Below are 21,751 nucleotides of genomic sequence, written 5' to 3'. Positions count from 1 at the left end.
TGTAAATAACTCTAAAAATTTTATAGTAATGCTATACAAAAAAAAATATATTTATTTATTTGTTTTGAAGATAAATTATTACAAATTTATAGAGGTTTAAAATTAGGTTGATCGAATATAATAATCATTTAGATCACATTTATCTTTAAAAAATAAATGGCAAGTATAATTTTACACAGAAATCACCCACTCTTCACATTTATTTTTAATAAATTCAGTGACCAGCTAAACAAGTGTCGCTAAATTATAAGGCCAAATGACACAAAAACAAAATATATAAAAAATAATAATAAAATTGAAGTCCCCTTTACTTTCTACTCAAGGTGGTCATGTGGCTTTAGTGACATGAAAATTGCAGCATAATGCCGGAGCCGAATCACAGTGTCACCGCCTTCATTTTCTGTCCTATAACTCACCTGACCTCTATTTCTCACCACATAACGCCGCCAAGCAAATTGTATATTCACAGCAGCCCAAGTTCTCCAATTAGATGAGTAGTATCTCGCCGTTCGCTTAACTTTCTCGTTAGCCAATTTATAACGGAAGTGATCGGTGATGTATCGTAGGTCATCGGCATTGAGGCTGAATGCTTCTGTTGGACGGGTACAAGTAAACGTTGCAGATGAAGGTGGAAGTCGGTCTATGAATGGGCGACGAAAACACCAAGAGAGGAGTTCATCGCCCAAAAAGCTTCCGGGTTGTAGTATGCTTGTGGCAACCGTACCTTTGTTGAGAATTTGGCTTCTTTTTACGCGTCCCCGGACTATGAATACCATCCGTTGCACCGGTTCTCCTCCTCTTATAATCTGTCCCATGAAAACATAACTATGTTTAAAAAAATGCATATCTGTTCAATAATACTACATATTTAGAAAAATATTTACAATTTGAAATTTGTGAATCATGTTTATTTTGACACATTTAGGTTTAAACTTGAATCATAAATTTTAAAATTTTAACATTTTCCTAAATATTTTGGATGTTTAAAACTTTGGATCGCGTGTGGCAATTCTAAACCTTTTCCCCTTTGGACAAGACTAGAGGATTAACACGATCGCAGATGTTGTCAAGAATGAGGTCATCCAAGCAATCAAATAGAGGTACCTGAAATAAGAAATTACAAGTGAAAATAAATTATTGAACAAGTTATTCAACGACTTATGAAAAAAAGTTACCACTTTAGGTACTCTTAAAAAGTACATATAGTGATTGTTTAGGAAGTTGTTATTTTAGTAGACTATTTTAATTTTTAAGTATTTTAGTAAGCTAAAATTTTTTTGTTTGAGAAGATGATTGGATTTTTTTGTAATTAGATATGGTGTTTGTAAAAAAAAAAAGAAAGTAAAATAATTATGAATTTAATGTGATATTTTATTTTATTAACTATTTTAGCCTATTTTATCTTTTTATGGACTTAGCCTAAATTAGGCTAAAAACTCACTTCCCAAACAGCCCATATACGTATCTAAATTTTTAGCCATAAGCATCCATAACATACATTCACCCACCAAATTGGTTTATAATTTAAAAAAAAAAAAAAAGAAATACAACTATAAATTATGATAATCAAAACTGCTCTAGTTTAATCAAACACTACAAAGCCTAATAATTAAGGCCAATTTAGTTCATTACTAAAAACACCATAACGTCTCGTAAGACCATCTCCAACGGTGAACCAAACTTGGCATTAAATTTAAAATTTGGTGAAAAAGTCACTTTTTTAAGCTCCAACGGTTTCACCAAATAGATATCAAATCTAGAATTCAGCAAAAATGGTACCAAACTGAGTGCAGGCGAAGCATTTCACCAAATCACTGTTCCTGACCGTTGGGATGAGACGAACGGGTCGACCATCCGGTTGACCAACTGGTTAACCAACCGGTCGCCCCGGAGAAAATTCAGACCGTTCACAAAAAGGTTCAAACCAGTCAAAAATAAATAAATAAATAAATTTTGCCTAGGTGGTCGACCGGCCGGTTGACCACCCGGTCGACCACCAAAAGTTCAAAAAAAAAAGGTTCAAACCGGTAAAAAAAAATAAATAAATAAATAAATTTTTGCCAACCAACCGGTTGCCCAGCGCAAATTTGATGAAACGGATTTGATGTTGAACCGTTGGAGCGCGAAGTATCAAATTAAGGAAATAACCCATTTTTGACTCAGATTGGTGAAACATTTGGTACACCGTTGGAGATGCTCTAAGGACGTTTCCAATGTAGCTAATTTTAACTGCTAAATTTTGGTATCATCATCTCTTGTGTGTGACACGAGGCATAACATGTTGCCAAATTTTGATATGAATCTTCTCTCTATATATGACTTTACATGACCCACAAATTCTATTTTTTTTTTTTGATTGGCAATTGTTAGTTGTTAGATTAGCACCTGGGAAAAAATCTCTCCACCCTTGGTAAAGCACTTAAATGCTTGCACTCCCATAATTCAACTTCTCTAAGGGGAATTGAACCCATGACCTCCTTGAGACTAAGCCTTAAGAAGGACATGGTGGCCAACTAGGTTAGGCGTAGTTGGTGTGGGGATGTATTTTCTGAATACCAACACGTGGCATGGTGACGCCGACGTGTCAGCCGAGGTGCCACGTGTCCTGGTAGTTATGCCGAGGTTACCTAAGCAAGGCCGAGGTGATCTCCGAAGATATCGGAATCCGAGATAAGCGGATAAGGGACAAGAGTCCTAGAGTAAAGAGAAGACTTTGCTGAGATAAGGATAAAGCTCTTAGGGAGTTTATTTTTATCTCTTGAGGAGTCCAAAGTAAGTACTAAATTGGAGTCCATAGAAGTCAAGCTTCTAGTAGGACTAAGATTGAGTAAACTATAAAAGAGAGGCACCCCCGTGGGTCTAAGGTACACAGTTTTATGCTTAAGCTTGTGAGTTTAGCACTTGATTTGTCTTTGAGAGATATACTGACTTGATCGTCGAAGTGCCCCCAGGTAGAAGAGCCACCGCCGGAGCCTTTTCTTTCTGTTGCAAGTTTGCTGAAGCCATCTATTCTGCCGGTGCTCTCCAGCTGATTACTAGGCGGGCAGTGTGGTCAGAAAATTACCCACACAATTTGGCACCGTCTATGGGAACTTAAAAGAATAGATGGCCAGTGACGGACAGAGGGAAAACATTGGGGGCGACACTCCTGCTGGGAGTGGCAGACCAATTGATCTTGACTTTAAAGGAGACAACCACAACACAGAAACTCATGGCCAGGGCCACGGAGAGAAAGACGTCGGCCAGGAGGGCAACACTTCAAAGAAGACAGACCAAGGCAAGTACTATAACGAAGATAACCTTCAGGAATGGAGGGATAGGTGCCTACGGAGGGATGAGGAAGTAAAAGACTTGGCAAACAAGTTGGTGGACCTACAGTCGGTCGTTAACTTCATGATGCAAAATAATGTCATGCAGCCACCATACCCGCTGCAGGACACACCGATGCCAGCAACCAATGCCCAGAAAGGAGGAAGGAAAGCAATCCCCGAAGCCCCTCAGCACACCAAGAGTGGAAGGCACCCTCACCGACCTTCCAGGGAAGTCGGACGAGAGGAGCCGAGGCAAGAAGAGTCCCGAAGGACATCACATGAAGGATCCAGGGCCCAAAGAACATCGGCATGTTCAAGGACAAGCACTCTGCTTTGACACAACCCATGGAGAAAGATCCAAACGGGCCCACCACGAGGCCGAAAGTAGTGTGCCAAAAAGATTGAAGTCCAGAGATAGCCGAGCTCCAGGTAGGAGTAAAGAAGACTTGAGGGAATACCTCAAAAGGAGGCAGCAGAATGTTGAAGCCGAGGTGACTTCCCCAGTTAAGCCGAGAACACCATTCTCGGTGGAACTGGACAAATTTGAAGCACCAAAGAGATTCAGTATGCCGAGATTCCAAATTTATGATGGTAAGTCAGATCCCAACTTTCATGCTGGACTATACCTGAATTCAATGGCATTATATAGTGGGAACGAGCCGTTACTCTGCAAAGTATTCCCCTCATCCTTCGGGGAGATTGCATCCGATTGGTTCCATAAACTACCGAAGGGAAGCGTAAAGACATGGGAAGGCCTGGCCGAGATGTTTGTGGCTAGGTTTGTGACGAACAAACTACAGCCCTTAAGGGTCGACGCCCTGATGGCTTTAAGAATCACCAAGGAAGAAGGCCTTAGGGCCTACGCGAAGAGGTACTACGAGGTGTTCAATCGAATATCCGAATGCAACCAAGAAGTAGCGGTCGTGTCTTTCAAGAACGACCTGAAAGATGACTGCCCACTACGGAAGTCTTTGGCAAAAACACTGCCAAAAAGCATGGAAGAACTCATGGCAAGAATCGAGAAGTATGCCAGAGCCGAGGAAGATACATCGGGAAACAAAGAGATAAAGTAGGAGAAAGGAAACGGCTCGCCGAAGCGAGGCTGGGGTAACAACGGGCCAACCAAACAAGAAACGGAATTGAAAGGTAAACAGGCAGTAACGACGGTGTTCCGAATCCCTATCCATAAAGTCCTGGATCAAATACGAAACCAGCCCTATTTCAGGACACCAGCAAGAGCACCAGGGGAATTTATGGGAAGAAACGTTGGTAGGCGCTGTGCTTACCACAATGAAGAAGGACACCCAACTCAGGGTTGCAGAGCCTTAAAAGCACACTTAAAAGATCTGGTAAGGCAAGGCCATCTGAGGGACCTTGTTGATGAGGCCAGGACAAGAGAAGAACATGCAAGATTACCTCAAGCACCTGCAGCTCCGCCTTCCCCAGCACAACAACCACAGGTAGGAGGACCACGGGTGGTTAATGTCATCCACTCAAGAGTCAGCGAAAACGACATTCGGGGAGAAACCCAAAGAGTAAAACACCTGCAGCACGTGAACCAGGTCGGACACAAAAGACCTCGGCCTGAAGAATGCCAAGGATTGATGATAACCTTCACTGAAGCCGACCTACAGATGGTCCAGCATCCGCATAATGATGCCTTGGTAGTATCCCTCTAGGTTGGGGAGTGCCAAGTAAAACGCATCCTAATAGATCAAGGTAGCTCTTGTGACATCATGTACGTCAGATGTTACAAGGAGCTGGGCCTTCATCCCGACGACCTGGAACGATCCAGCAACCCGATGGTCGGCTTCAATGGAACGCCGACATGGCCACTGGGCGCAACAAGCGTGGAAGTACAAGCTGGTACTAAGAAGATCAAGACAGAATTTATGGTGATTGACACACACTCGTCATATAACATCATTTTGGGATGACCATGGTTGCATGCAATGGGGGCAGTTCCCTCAATATTACATCAACTACTACGGTTCCCAACAGAGCATGGCATTGAAGAAGTCAGAGGAGATCAACTGCAGGCAAAAAGTTGCTCCATGGCAGCAATGAAGTCTACTTGCTGCATTCGAGAGCCAAAAAAGGCAGAGATTGAAGACGAGGACATGGAGGTCCTAGATGATGTCGGCAAGGAGCCAACCGAAAAGAGTGAAGAGACACTAAAGAAAATCCTTGTCCAAGAGGGCGACGAAGAACGCTTCTTTCTTCTCGGCTCAGGCTTAGCCAAAAAAGAGGAAAATGAACTGGAAGATTTTTTGAGAGCCAACATTGAGGTGTTCGCCTGGACACCTTACGAAATGTCTGGCATTGACCCCGAGGTCACTTGCCACAGACTGAATATCGACAGGTCGGCAAAACCTGTGATTCAACGAGCCAGAAGACCGACGTTGATGCACGTCGAAGCAGTAGAAGAAGAAGTAGACAGACTTCTAGAGGCCAGGGCCATCCGAGAAGTTCACTACCCGACATGGCTGTCCAACACAGTAGTAGTGAAGAAGAAGAACGGCAAATGGAGGGTCTGTGTAGACTTTACCAGCCTCAACAAAGCCTGCCCTAAAGACAGTTTTCCTCTGCCCAAGATTGACCAGCTAGTAGATACAACTTCAGGGCACGAAAGGATGAGTTTTTTGGATGCATACAGAAGGTACCACTAGATTGCCATGTACCCTCCAGACGAGGAGAAGACCGCGTTCATCACCCCTAAAGGCTTGTACTGTTACAAGGTAATGCCTTTTGGGTTGAAAAATGCAGGAGTAACTTACCAAAGGTTAGTAACAAAGATGTTCAAGCACCTGATTGGTAAAACGGTAGAAGTCTACATCGATGACATGGTCGTAAAGACCAAGGAATCTAAGGGTCATCTTGCCGACCTAAAAGAAGTCTTTGATATACTTAAAACATACCGGCTCCGACTCAACGCATCAAAGTGTGCGTGTGAGGCCAGCCCAGACCAAATCAAGGCCATCCTAGAGCTGAAGAGCCCAACGTCGGCAAAACAGGTTCAAATGCTTACTGGAAGGGCCGCAGCCCTAAACAGATTCATCAGCAGAAGCTCAGATAAATGCAGACCCTTCTTCAACTTGGTGAAAAAAGCCACAGACTTTCTGTGGACAGACGAATGCGAAGCCGCTTTAACCAACCTAAAGAAGTACTTGACCACAACTCCGGTTCTTTCCAATCCAGAACCAGGGGAAGAACTGTTTTTGTACTTGACAGTTTCAGAATACGCAGTCATTGCAGTACTAATCCGAGAAGAAAAAGGGGAGCAAAAGGCTGTTTATTATGTAAGTAAAACCTTGGCCGATGCAGAAACAAGGTATCTACCACTGGAGAAATTAATACTAGCCTTAGTAATAGCTTCAAAGAAGTTGAACCATTACTTTCAGGTGCACAAGATTGTGGTCTTAACAGAGCATCCACTGAAGTCCTTGTTACAGCAAGGAGACTTAACAGGAAGGATAGCAAGATGGGCCGTAGCCCTAGGACAGTATGACCTGGAGTTCAGGCCGAGAATAGCAGTTAAAGGCCAAGTTTTGGCCGACTTCGTGGCAGAATTCACCCCCGAAACCATCGAACATCGGGCTCCGTCGAGCCAGGATGAGCATTGTCCCAGCAAGCAAGGAGAATCCCAGCCAAAGGCAAAAGAGCAAAGGAAGGAAAAGCTTAGACCCTGCAGCATCTACATCGGTGACTCATTCAGACTATTCGTCGATGGAAGTTCGAATCGACAAGGAGCGAGGGCAGGAGTACTGCTAATATCTCCAGATGGAGAAATAATAGAACAGTCCATCCGTTTGGGGTTCAAGGCCTCAAACAATGAAGCGGAATACGAAGCATTAATTGCAGGGCTACAACTGGCAGCAGCAGCAGAAGCAGATGAGGTAATAGTTTTTTGTGATTCACAACTTATTGTTAACCAGTCAACAGGTGAATTTGCAGCCAGGGACGAAAGGATGTCGGCATATGCAAAAGAGGTCATCAGATTGGTAGCCCTATTTCAGAACTGCCGACTACTCCAAGTTAGCCGAGATGACAACACCCACGCCGACGCGTTGGCTAACTTGGCAAGTTCAATGCAGACTGGAAAAATAAGGACAATTATGATCGACTATATGTCGGGCCCGAGCATAGAACTAGAGAACACAGAGCAGCAAGCAATGTGTGTGGACATGAGGCCAAACTGGATGGATGCAATTGTTGCATTCCTGAAAGAAGGAAAGCTGCCAGAAAATCGTAAGGAGGCACACAAAGCAGACTGAAATCGGCAAGATTCTGTCTGACAGAAGATGGACACCTCTACAGAAGGTCCTTCACTGGACCACTTTTAAGGTGCGTACACCCTTTGCAGGTTGAAGATTTCCTATATGAAATTCATGAAGGAATTTGTGGAAGCCATGCTAGGGGCAGATCATTAGCCCACAAGGCCATTACCCAGGGGTATTTGTGGCCCTACATGTAAAAGGATGCTGAAGCCTACGTAAAGAAGTGTGAACAATGCCAAAAGTTTGCACCTTTGATACATCAGCCAGCTGCTGACCTAAACCCAGTGTCCAGCCCTTGGCCGTTTGCTCAATGGGGCATGGATCTGGTTGGGCAACTTCCCCAGGCAACTGGGTAAAGAAAATACTTACTGGTGGCAACATATTACTTTACAAAATGGATAGTGGCAGAACCTCTTGCCAAAATCCGAGATGTGGACGTCAAGAACTTTATATGGAGAAACATCATCACCAGATTTGGGATTCCAAGAGCAATAGTTGCCGACAACGGAACACAGTTTGACAGCAAACTCATCAAGAACTTTTGTGCGAAATTCAAGATCAAGAATTACTTCTCAACACCAAGTTTTCCCCAAAGTAATGGGCAAGCAGAAGCATCCAACAAAGTAATTTTGGATGGAATAAAGAAGAGGCTGTAGGTAGTAAAAGGAAAGTGGGTAGATGAGTTGCCTAACGTGCTTTGGGCATATCGGACTACGCCGAGAACATCAACAGGGGAATCCCCCTTCGCCATGGCGTATGGCACAGAAGCTGTCATCCTATTGGAGATCGGCATCCTAGGGATCAGGACCTAGGGAATAGAGAATGGCACCAACGGCATACTCTTACCCCGGGATCTGGATCTTTTGGAAGAACGAAGAGAAAAAGCTGCAATTCAGCTCGCAGTATACCAGCAACAGCTTGCCAGAGCTTACAATAAGAAGGTCAATCTAAGAGATTTTCAAGTCGGCGACCTAGTCCTGAGAAAAGTCGTCGGCAACAAGAAGGATCCCAGAGAGGGCAAGATTGGCCCAAATTGGGAAGGACCGTACAGAATTACTTCGGTATTAGGCAATGGAGCTTATCGGCTTGAAGATAACGAGGGCAAAGCACTGCCAAGACCTTGGAACACTTGTAATTTGAAATTCTTTTATCATTAGATGTGCACTATTTTTGGCCGATGTCATCAATAAAATATTTTCCCTTTTCTTTAAAACACATATGATGGATAAAGTTACATATTGGTATTTTTGGAAGACATGAGTAATGGGAACCCAAGTAGAACTCAGGTTCACATTGGGGGCAGAGAGAAGACAAAGACATTTAATTCACTTGTTGAAATTTGTAGCAATTTACAAGTTGGAATTAAGCTGATTCCTTATCTTCACTTGTTGAAATTTGTAGCAATTTACAAGTCGAAGTTAAGCCGAGATTATTCCTTAATTCACTTGTTGAAATTTGTAGCAATTTACAAGTTGGAATTAAGCTGATTCCTTATCTTCACTTGTTGAAATTTGTAACAATTTACAAGTCGAAGTTAAGTCGAGATTATTCCTTAATTCACTTGTTGAAATTTGTAGCAATTTACAAGTTGGAATTAAGCTAATTCCTTATCTTCACTTGTTGAAATTTGTAGCAATTTACAAGTTGAAGTTAAGCTGAGATTATTCCTTATCTTCACTTGTTGAAATTTGTAGCAATTTACAAGTTGAAGTTAAGCCGAGATTACTGTTTCTCTTCACTTGTTGAAATTTGTAGCAATTTACAAGTTGAAGTTAAGCCGAGGTTATAGTTTGCACACCTATAGCAATCTACAGGTTGATTCAACCAAAGAAGATGCTTAACACTTGTTGAAATTTGTAGCAATTTACAAGATAATGTTAAGCCGACATGCGATCATCTATTGAAATTTGTAGCAATTTACAGGTTGAGGTAAAAGCTAAGCATATTGTTTAAACACTTGTTGAAATTTGTAACAATTTACAAGTAAATCATTGTTATAACTTGAGAAAAATTTACAGTATATAACACTTGTTGAAATTTGTAGCAATTTACAAGTAGGTTAGACCAAGATCACTGTTTAAATACTTGTTGAAACTTGAGAAAAAGTTTGCAAAAGTTAAACATCGAATAGTATATGCTTCATACTTGTTAAAATTTATGAAAAGATTGCAGGTCAGTATGTTGCCGAAGTAAAGCTTGTAGTTATTACACCCGAGATATGTAACCCCGAGAAGATTGCACAAAGATGGCAAAGTATGAAAGGCATACAAAATATTCTAAGTATAGAACTATGCAGAAGCAAATTAAGAGAAATTTAAAGATTAAAGCATCCATAGAAAAACTTGCAGTTGTGTACAAAAGAAAGGCACATCGGCCATGAAAGGAAGTTTACATTGTCCAAAAAATAAAACAAAGTACAAGGGTGCAAAAGAAAAGACATGAAAGCTAAGACTTTTCAGCATCAGCAACTGGCTGGATCTGAACCTGAGAAGTCTCCTGAAGAGATACCTCGGCTTCTTTATTTGCAGCAATCTCGGCGTCGATCTCAGCAAGGGTTTCATCAACGCTCTTGCCGACTGGAGGAACATCAGATGACGCTTGCTCAGGAGTGGTCTCCTTAATAACCTCCTCATCCTCCTTATGAGTCAAGTCTAGGACTTGATCATCCTGAGGAGGGGACTTGATCTCACCAGCCTCTTTGGACTTCCTTACTAAAGCCTCGTCCTCACCTTCCTTCTCACCTTCAGACTCAGATTCAGATTTTCCTTCAGGTTGACTTGATGAAGGAGGTGGGGGGAACGACAGAGGAATAGCGTCGGCTTTGCGCAGTAGCGAATCGTCAAGAATGTTAAGCTTCTTGGCAAGGGCCATCCAACCAAGAGAGAAGCCCCTGTTGCATGCCTGCTTGACTTGAAGTTTATATTCCTCAGTGACGTCGGCCATCCCCTGGGCGTAAGCCTTCTCATCAGCTTCTTTGATTTCGGCTTTTTTGGTGGCCAGAGCCTTCTGAAGCTCTTTTTTGGCTTGGGCCTTTTTTACCTCGGCCTCTTTTTTCTTGGCCTCGGCAACTTTTCTGATAGCCTCAGCAGACTTCGCTTTTTCTTCAACCATCTGTTGGGCCTTAGTGGCAGCTTCGGCCTGATCTTCCAGCTTCTTCATCTTTGTCAGAACAGTTTTGTTTTCCTTTTTCAAGGCAGAAACCTCCCGCCTCATATCGGCCAACTTCTCCCTTGTTTCAAAAGCTTGCATGAAGAGAGAATGGGCATGTTGAATGGCCTGAAAGAACCCAAGGGAAAAGTTATTACACAAACCTTGCAAGTATAGAAAAAGGGACAGAAAGACAAGTTACCAAATGGGGAAACTTACTTGTACAGAGCGTTGGAGCATGAAGGCGTAGTTCTCGTACTCGCTCATCTTGGCATTTCGCTCAAGATCACCAGGAAAGAGGACAGCAGTACTGAGTGCCATACCGACGTTTATGTCTTCGGCACTTTCAGAAGCTAGAACAGGCTTATCTTCCAGGGTGATTTCAGGCACCCAAAGGACTCTTGGTATTTTGGAACCCGAGGTCGTCGCAGATGATGACCTCGGCTTCTTCGATTGAGTGGACTCTGACGACTGGGCCTCAGCAGACCTCTTGGCAGAAGCAGAAGCACTCTTTTTACTCTCAGCCAATTGTGAGATGGGCAGAGCATCCTCAGCCTCAGCCTCAGTAGCTTTGGCCTTGGGCTGAGCCTTTTTTATTCTTTTTGGCTTTGGTAGGGGCATGGACTGAGTTGGAACAGCATCAACATCGGCAGGTAGGTCGGCTAAGAGATCAACAGTAATAGGCTTCGGGCGACCCATCTCAGCAGTCTTGACAAGTCGTCGCCGACGTTTTCTTTCTGGTATTGGGATTAAGTATGAGGTTGAAGTAGATGACAGATCAGCTGGGTCAGAAGTGGATCCTTGGTCTGCTCGTGATGTGGAAACAGTGGGAAGAGTTGTAGCAGAAGGTGGAGAAATACTCTTCTTCTTTTTCTTCGGGACGTCGGGCAGAGTGGATTTGTACGTAGGAATAAAATTCAGAAGAAGAGGTGCTTTCCTTTTATGGACAGGCAAGTCCAGGAGCTTTTTCAGGTCCTTGCTAGGAACGTAAGATTGGCGAAAGTCTTTTGCTGGTTTGCGAACGTCTGCAAGAAGAAACAGACATTAGAAACAGATAAGATATTGAAGACTTGAAAAGAAACAACTAAGTAAATAACATTGGGCTCTTACCCTTGCCCTCTTTAACCGTTCGAGGAAGAGGGAATAGATGGACATCTTCGTCTGGGGCAAATTCCCAATTTCCAGAAACAATGAAGTAGTCATCTCCAGTCCCCTTGTTGGAGTCTGAGAGGTCGGCTACGATTTTGAATTCAGTGAACCTCAGCTTGAGGTAGTAGACGTAACCTTTTTCCTTCAGGCTAAGGGGGCACATGGTGTAACAATACTGTATGTCGGCTAGGGTGATTCTAACGTTTTCTTGTTTGGCTAAGGCGATGATACCAAAAATCACTCGATAAGAGTTTATGGCAAGTTGCATAGGGTTCAACTTATAATAATGCAGAATCTCGCGAAAAAGAATGTTAAGCGGAAGTCGAAGTCCACACTCAGTAAAGGCTATAATAGGGAGAGGCATGGTGTTTTCGGTAGGTATGATGGAGTCATCATCCCCAGCCAGTTTCAGGTGGACATCGGCAGGGACGGAGAACTCCTGCCTAAAGTACTCAAGTTTGGTCGGGGTATTAACCCTATGTCTCCACATACCCATGACGTCGGCCTAAAGACAGAAGGCTAGATTTCGGAAAGAAGGTGCTCTTAAGGGGTTATCGGGACCTCGGCGAAACCCTAGGTATATACTGGTAAGGATTGTTTCAGTTTTCCCTAAAAATTGAAGGTTCTATAGACAAAACCCAAACCTAAATCTATGAAGACAAAAATTAAAGGCAGAAATCTGGAAAACAAGAAACAAAGAACGACGTTTCAGAATCAAAGAAGAGAGGTATGGTTCTCAGAAGCGAAAGAAATACAGAAGTAAAAGATCAAGAACAGTGACAAGAAAAGTGTTGAAACAGTGCAAGTGTTCAAAGTATGAGTGAAATCATGGAATAGACGCATCCAGATGAATAATTCAAAAAATCAAAGGTTTGAACAGAGCAATAATGACAGTAAGTAAACGAAAGCACATAGAAGAAATTGGGAGTGAGAGGAACAAAGGCTTACTAGAACAAATGAAGCCGGAATGAAAGTCGTCAAGATAAGGCAACGATTACAGACGCGACGGAACGACGAAACCCTCGCTGGAATGGAGAACGAAGACGGTTGCAAAGCTTGAAGCAAGAGTAATGGCGGATTTGGGAAAGTTTAAGAGAGAGAGAAAACCAGAAAATCAAGTGCAAAAGTGAAGAAACAAAGAAAGAGAGTAAAGTTTTATCAAAAACTTGAAACGGTGACAAAACACGGCATTTATTGCACCTGGAGGAACGCGTGCGTCAGACGGCGCAGACGGATGAAAGACGGCTTACAAGCGCGTCACAGACACGGGCCAATGAGGATAGAGCGCATAAAGGAAACGGTTGAGAAGAGGTGCATGACAGCTCATGCGCGTGGGGAAGTTCGTTTAAGTTCTTATTCTCCGATGAAGGCATGTCGGCCTAAAATAAATGATCTCGGCCGAAGAGTTCTCACGCCGAGGTATTGGAAGAAAATACAAATATAGGTTCCATCACCTCAGAATGCCGAGGTAATAGAACCTAGGGGGCAGTTGTGGGGATGTATTTTCTGAATACCAACACGTGGCATGGTGACGCCGACGTGTCAGCTGAGGTGCCACGTGTCCTAGTAGTTATGCCGAGGTTACTTAGGCAAGGCCGAGGTGATCTCCGAAGATATCGGAATCCGAGATAAGCGGATAAGGGACAAGAGTCCTAGAGTAAAGAGAAGACTTTGCTGAGATAAAGATAAAGCTCTTAGGGAGTTTATCTTTATCTCTTGAGGAGTCCAAAGTAAGTACTAAATTGGAGTCCATAAAAGTCAAGCTTCTAGTAGGACTAGGATTGAGTAAATTATAAAAGAGAGGCACCCCCGTGGGTCTAAGGTACGCAGTTTTATGCTTAAGCTTGTGAGTTTAGCACTTGATTTGTCTTTGAGAGATATACTGACTTGATCGTCGGAGTGCCCCCGGGTGGAAGAGCCACCGCCGGAGCCTTTTCTTTCTGTTGCAGGTTTGCTGAAGCCATCTATTCTGCCGGTGCTCTCCAGCTGATTACTAGACGGGCAGTGTGGTCAGAAAATTACCCACACAGTTGGTTATTTGTATTTAGTTTTTTACGATGAAATTGAAACAAATAATATCCCTTAAATAGATCATGTTGCTAAATATTGACATTTTAGGAACAATTGATCTAAAATTTGGCTTTGACAACATTAGAGATGCTTTAACCAAATTTACAAGCAGGATCAAGGATCCTATATTTGTTTCGAGCTATCTTGCACTTATAACCAAGGTTTTAAAAATCGGACCGGACCGGCCGGTTCGACCGGTTGAACCGTCAACCGGTCGGGGTTCCGGTCCGGACATACCCTCTGAACCGGCCAAAGATGAAAACCGGTATATTTTTTTGGTCGAGCTTTCTTTCTTATTTTATATATATATATATAGAATATAAGAATATAAGAAAATTTTAATTTGAAACTCTTTTTCAACGATCTCCTCTTGTGAGGAATCCCATTAAGAGCTTGATGAAATTATTGTGAAAGTCTTCACCTATTTATAAGAAAAAAATTCTTTCAAAAAGACTCAAGAAATCCATGTGGGATTCAATCAAATGTATTGGAGGGAATATTGAAATTTTGATATCCCTCCAAAATTTTTGCTCTCATTTCAATCAAATTATTTGAATTAAAATCACTTTGAGGGAATATTAAATATTTGATTTCATCTTCTAAAATTGAAGTTAATAATATTTTAAAATATATTATTATATTTTTAAGTAAAAAAAATATTAGGGCAAATATTTAAGATAATTTAATATTTTTAATATTTTTAATTTTTAATTTATAATTTTATTACTTATATTTTTATTTAAATATAATTTTAATATATTTATTACGTCACGGTTCGATTCCGGTTCAACCCGACAGTTGAACCGGCGACCCGTCCACCCGATCCCTTTTCCGGTTCGCTCACCGGTCCAATTTTTAAAACATTGCATATAACCATTGAATCATGTGAGAGTTTGGAGTGTAATAGCTGGAGAAGCATTATGACATGGTAATTGTTAATGTCCATCATTTATTGACTATGATATGCTTGAATCATAAAATTTCAAATCAAATTTATGAACTAGGAAAATCAAGAATAATTATGACTACACAAGTCAGAATTAATGCTTAGACAAAATCATATCTTCATAAAGATTTTGCCTAAGAATCAAACAATTCAAAAATCTCATTTTAATTGTGTAAATCCTTAAAATGCATTCAAGAAATAGTATTTATACAGTGCACTTAAGAAAAAATACTTGAACCTCCAAATTAAGACTTCAATTCTTAAATTTGAGTACTTCTTGTTCGAGTTTCTATGGATAACTTGTTATAAATCATGATTAGCAGATAAATCTGTTTCTCTCCCCCACATTTGTGATAACACATAAATTAGCGCAAGTAACCTAACTCATTTACGAACAAGTGTCACTGTCACAAAAATATTTGTGATAAAAGAATATTGAATTATCTCTTCTAATTCAAGAGATAAACTCTCACATTAATATCATGATTCATGGTTAAACAAATTCTCCTACACAAGTAAAATAATGATAAATGACAATTTATGTCAAAAAACTCAAAATTAAAATAACTTTCAATTAATTATTAACAAAATAATAATAAATACAAAAGATTCCTCAATCTGCGTCCAATTAAATAGAACGACAATAGTATTTAAATATTTAATTTTTCCAGTGTTGATGATTGTTTTGATATTGCAAAAATATTACTACCACAATCAAATCACACATATAATACTCCAAAAGAGATCCATTGGGATGTCATCATCACAATCATGAATTAATTAAAAATTTCACAAACTTTCAAATGAATTTATTAATCTGACTTAAAACAATTAAAGATCTCATATTCAAGGGTTGTTTGGTTTTCATTTTAGGCTAAATAATCACAAAATGACAAAAAAAAAGTCAAAAAATCATAAAAGGATAAAAAAAAATCTACTATTCCAAAGCTAAAAAGTCAAAAAAATCAATCAAAAATACCAAACGAACAAAAAAGTTTCAAGTTAAAAGAGTTAAAAAAATAAAAAAATTAATTTAAAAAATCATTGGCAAACGAAGGTTCAAATAGTAACAGAAGGCAAAGCCATCCGATTGATTAAAGTCAGCAAACAGAGACCAAATATCTTCAATAGACAAACCAAAAATCAAAAGAATGTGTTTCTCCATAAATCATAATTGAAAAGTTGTAACTATTCATCCTAGTCATTTCTGCATGTAAAGACAAAACATTGTTTTTGTATAGGCAAACCAATTCTTATATAATGATCATAAAAAATGATAATGAGCACTCTTTATACACAAAACGGCAAAAGGAAATTCTATGTACAACCAAAATTAACAGTAACCGGAAATATATATATATATATATACAAAAAAAAAAAAAGAAACAAAAATAAAAACAAAAACAAGCAAGCAGTTTCTGTGTATAAAAACTCTGAACCTGTTCTTGTATTATGTTGATAAGCAAAATAGAGAAATCCAAAACCTAACTGTGCAACAACATTTATTAGTTCTACTGTTTATATACTACGTTAAAAACCAAAACTTACACGTTTCACAAAATTTCAAATTTGTACAAAAGTAGCTACTAAAGCAATCAATCAAAAATAAATTTGCCTTATAGTCAAAATTGAAAACGTATTCACAAATTAATAAAGAAACATATTTTGTCTATAGTAAATTTTGATTATTCAGAATCGTATAAAATCTGAATAAAACAATTTGAACCAAAAAATACAAAAGAACAATTAGTATTTTACTTGAACAGGCAAACAAGAACATATTATGCGAATTAGTCTTAAGATTGTTGGAATAACCATTAAGTATATGGTGTGAAACACGTAATCATTGCAATAAATATACTACCAAATTATATAAAAAAAATATAAGTTTGAAGATAACGTAAGTTGTTTGGGTTAAACCAAACCAAATATACCAAGAACCAAAACTATTTATAGAGAAGTAGAAAACTTATCAACAGATTGTAAAAATCTGGAAACGAAAAACAATTTGATCGAGACATGTGTTGGACACAATTTCCATAAGACAAATTCGTCCCTCGTTACGGTGCTCATGAGTTTTTATTGGACATTCGTTTCCCACGATACAACGATCGAACCTTTTAGGAACAACACTACCACGGCAAGTCTGGCGAACTTTACTATGCAGAATTCTCTTACAGAAAAAACAGAGCGCAAAAGAAAAGAAACACAAGATGAATTCCATGCAAAATGAATGCAATGGGGGCCTGTTTATATAAATTGGTGGTTTTTCGAATGATCATAGTGACTTTTCAAAAGAGTCACCCCTTTTCTATGAAAATGTGCAACTAAAAAACATAATTGTTTTTTCTAGAAGAATTTGAATTCTAAATCGAATCCCGTTCAATTTTAACTCAAAAAATTAACAAATTTATCTAAATAAAATCAAATTTTAAATTAAATAAATTTTGTCTCAATTTTTCATTCAGCTATGAATGGTTTTCAAACCATTTTTCCAACAGTAATTTGGGAACAAAGGATCCTATGTATACCCATAAATAACTGCCACAAATTTGACCATTAAAAAAGTTTCAAAACTAAGGACCACATGATTTAATATCATAACCACAAAACTTCGTTAACTAGAGTATATGATACAGCATAGAATTTTACTTCGGGCAAAAATATTTGTTATCAAAAACATTAAAGTGGATGGATGAGTTTGAGTTACCTTCTTAATCAAGTCCAAGCAAAGATGACGCTTAATGTCCCTTCTTAGGCCTTCAGGCAAGTCTTTGATTAGTTCCATCTCATTCTCCACCCCTCCCGTAGTTGCCCACCTTTGTCTTTCAAAATGTCGAACTCTTTTTCTCAGACGAGAAGGTAACTGTCTCCCCCTCATCCACCATTGCACATCTCGATATCTCAGCTGCATTTTTCTCCTCCTTGCCATCACCGCGTGCAAAAATATCTTTTTTAGAAAATCATTTAGTCCTCGTTAATTATCCAGTTTAATCAAGATTTAAACATTTAGCATAATTTAAAAAAGAAAAAGACAAAAGAAGAATTACTTGAATATTTAAAATCAACAATGAAAAGAGCGTTAAGCCGCCAAGCACCATACATATAGAGAACATTACGTCTGAACACTTTGTTGTGGGTTCGAGGTTATTGCCCATAGTGCTGCAACCAAAGAAAATTACAATTAATTTAATTTGTTTAACTAATCGTGTCGAGTATTCTGGCACTAACTCAACCTGATTATAAATGTGTAAATCCAAAACATGACAGACGAATGACACGATTAGCTCTCATTGATCATGTTTGTTAGAATATATAATATATTAGTAGATGGTGTGCCTTTCGGTGCCTTTCGGTGATAGTGCTTCACTTTCCATCACGAGCTCAAACATCATTTTGTCTGTAAACTTCTCCTATATAAGGAACCACCCACCATTTGTAATATACAACACTTAACATCAATCTTAATACATACAATTTATTCTCTCTGTAATTCTCTCTCTATCAATTTATCTTACATGGTATCAAAGTTAGGTTAAGAACTTAATATTTTTCGCTTCACCGGCGGGCGGCAACCTCGCCTTGGCTGCCCGCCGGACCTCAACCTAGTCCGCTGGAATTTTCTGCACATACCTTCACTCTTCTTAACCATAGACCTCAACATTTCCGGCCGTTTCTCAACCATAGACCTAACACACCTGGCTGCCAGCACCACCTTCACGCCCAACTCCTTCGAGTCGCTGTCCTTGACTCACCCAGTCAACCCATCACCACCAACTGTCTCGTTGGCGAGCTTCCACGCCTCCACCGTGCTCCCGTCGCGATCGGCGTTTCATCCTCTGGTCTATGGTGGCGACCGGCGTTTCACCCTTGGCGTTTCACCCTTGGTTCTGAGATTCATACAAATCCAATCATGTTGCAGAAACCTGATCACCTTCTTTTATAGAATTTCATTGAAGGCTTACCCTATTTGTAATTTAAAAAAAAAAAAAACTATTTTGCGGTAGTACCAGTGCAAGAAAAACTCTGAAAAAAAAATTAATTCCAAACTAGCAATATTACTCCTAACAGCAGAGCTTCAAACTGTCACCTCTTAGTGCTTATAACTCATCGATGAGTTGGTTCAACGTGTGCCACGACGAGCCTCCCTCCTTCATAGCCTTCTTTGCAGCCTCACCAAACGCACCCACGTTGTTCCTTACCTCCTTCCCCATCTCACATTCCATGAGCTCTCTCACCATTTTCTCCAAACCCTGCCACTTAATAGCGCAGCCCTCTTCACTGTCCTCGGATGATTCAGCGATCGATCTTTCCATAACCCCACTTCTAGAAAGCAAAGGAAACTTGTGCAGATGGAAGGACATCTCCTCTACTTCAACAACAATATCACTTGGCAAGCCAGTGGTGCAGAACTAGGCCTGTCCTTTCCTCTGGAATGCATCAGTTTTGGAACCCAACTTCATACAAGCCATTTTTGCAACTTCAAGCCAACTGAAACTTCAGAGCAGAGCGTCGGTGAGCAACAAAAGCCAATTCAAGAGCCAAACAGACCTTTTACAAAACTGAATACCCAGCTCACTCTCCACTTTATCTATTTCTTTTAATTTTTTTTTATTCTCTTTATCTGTCTAACCCATGTGTGTATCTCTTTATTCCCACTTCCTTCCCCTCTCCAATAAAATAATTCTCCACTACTTCATCTGCCAAAAAAAAAAAAAAAAAAAAAACAACAACAAAAGCGCACCCCACCCACGTGGTCTCACTTTTTCTTTTTTTTATTATTATTATTATTATCTCCAATAATCACTACACTCATGTTTTCCACTGGCAGTGTCCACTTTTGAACCCATCCCCACTTCTTTATTTATTTTTAATCAATTTTTCTGTGCCTTTCACCACCACTTTTGACCTTACAAATTTTCAATCCATCATTTCTCCTTCACCTTTTGCACCCCACTCACCGCCTCCCTCTCCCCAAAATCGAATACCTTTCTTTCTTTTCTCTTATTTTATTATTATTATTTTTTGTGTCCTGTGTCTTCTGTGTGTGTGTGTCCAGCGTGTGTCTCTCCCCTCATTGATTATTATTATATATTATTATTATTATTATTTCAAAAAAAAAAAAAAAAAAATCTATTTGCTCCACTTTTTCAATCTCTTTGTTTCAACCTCAAATAGGTTTCTATCTTCACACCTATTTGAGTTTGAGGGGGGGTTATACATATGGTTACACACCATGCGAACCACCGAAGCTGGTGAGCATGGTTATACACCATGGGAACCACTCAAGCCACCTCATGGTGCACTCCCTAAGTCGCCCCCTTGGTGCACCACCACAAGCTTCTACATCGGTCCTGACATCGGTCCGGCATGACCCCGTAAACTGTTCCGACATTGATTCCGGTCAGCTTCTATATCGGTCCGTCATGACCTCGTAAACTGTCCTGCTACAACGGTCTGACATGACCATACAGTGTCTTCACCAACGGTCCGACACGACCATACAGTGTCTACTATCCTCTTTTATTTTATGTATTAGTTTATCTTCATGTTTTGTTCCTTTCCAAACTCAAGTTGGTTTGTACCTATCCTCCTTGAGTTTGAGGGGGGATGTTAGAATATATAATATATTAGTAAATAGTGTGCCTTTCGGTGCCTTTCGGTGATAGTGCTTCACTTTCCATCATGAGCTCAAACATCATTTTGTCTGTAAACTTCTCCTATATAAGGAACCCCCCACCATTTGTAATATACAACACTTAACATCAATCTTAATACATACAATTTATTCTCTCTGTAATTCTCTCTCTATCAATTTATCTTACAATGTTAAATAGACAACAAAGGCTAAGGGGGAAAAAAGAAGAATAGATTGCGAAGAATAGTAATTAGATTAAACATGTTATCCATGTCAAATTCATGTTTCATGCCAAAGTGTAGATATTGAAAAATAGGTTTGCCATCGTTATTACCTGAGAGCCATTAAACCCGAGAGATTGGAATAAAGGATCTTGGTGGCGATGGAATCGGAAGAAATAAGAGGAAGAGCGAACTGAAAGATCCCATATCGGAAGGGTCCATTGCCATCTAAGCACAATGGCGTTTTGTCGATCTTCTTTGTGGAGTTAGTGCCACAGTGATATCCAAATGTGACATAAGAGACCACCTCAGAGCAACACAAAGATAGAAAACACTTCTTATTCTTACTTGTGTTGTTACACTGTTGTGACAAGCATGATGTTACGCGTCGTATCGAAAGAATGTACCAGTATCCTCCGGCAACCTGTACAAGATCAACAAAATCAATGCCCACGGTAGGTGGGTTGGCCGGGACACCCGGTTATCCACCCCCCTCCCCTCAACAAAAAAAAAAAAAACGAAAAGAAAAGAAAAGCTTCTAATAAAGTTAACACTCCATTTGTTTCATAAAATAAAATAAAAAAACAGAATTTTTACATTTTTGGTATGATAAGAAAATGAAAAATCAAGCAATCGACATAAATGAACTGATTTGGTGAAAATATTTTTCTGGTAAATATTTTCCAAAACTAATGAGATAGACCAGGGTTTTATAACGTTACCACCATTACCACCAACTTACCTTACCATTTGTTGCTACCAGTGGCGAAACCAGAAAATTAAGTTAGATGAGAAACTTATTAATTATAATTTTTTATTTTAAAAAAATCATGATCAACATTAAGATAATAATACTTTGATGAGCTAAATTTAAGCATAAGAAATTAAAAATCATTATTAATAGAAACAAATTAAAATTCTATAATAGTGTGAAATAACTTGGTGCGGGATAGTGATGCAAGTTTGTAATTTTAGCACAAAAAATTATGGAT

General features: G+C 39.7%; 1 protein-coding gene across 1 annotated transcript; it reads right to left on the bottom strand.

The window, feature by feature from the left end:
• Positions 1 to 205: 205 nt before the first annotated feature.
• LOC145824430 (cyclic nucleotide-gated ion channel 2-like) lies at positions 206 to 21,210 on the bottom strand (the record flags this gene model as incomplete). Its single annotated transcript, XM_082924086.1, has 5 exons — positions 206 to 806; positions 1,018 to 1,104; positions 17,611 to 17,850; positions 17,951 to 18,062; positions 20,873 to 21,210. Coding segments are annotated over 5 exons (1,269 nt in total), but the record flags the coding sequence as incomplete, so codon positions are not given.
• Positions 21,211 to 21,751: the final 541 nt, after the last annotated feature.

This window comes from Camellia sinensis, chromosome 4, assembly GCF_055761805.1.
Source record: "Camellia sinensis isolate YWXY chromosome 4, ASM5576180v1, whole genome shotgun sequence".
Classification (NCBI taxonomy): Eukaryota; Viridiplantae; Streptophyta; class Magnoliopsida; order Ericales; family Theaceae; genus Camellia; species Camellia sinensis.
Note: the sequence above shows the minus strand (reverse complement) of the source record. Positions and strands in the feature narration are given on the sequence as shown.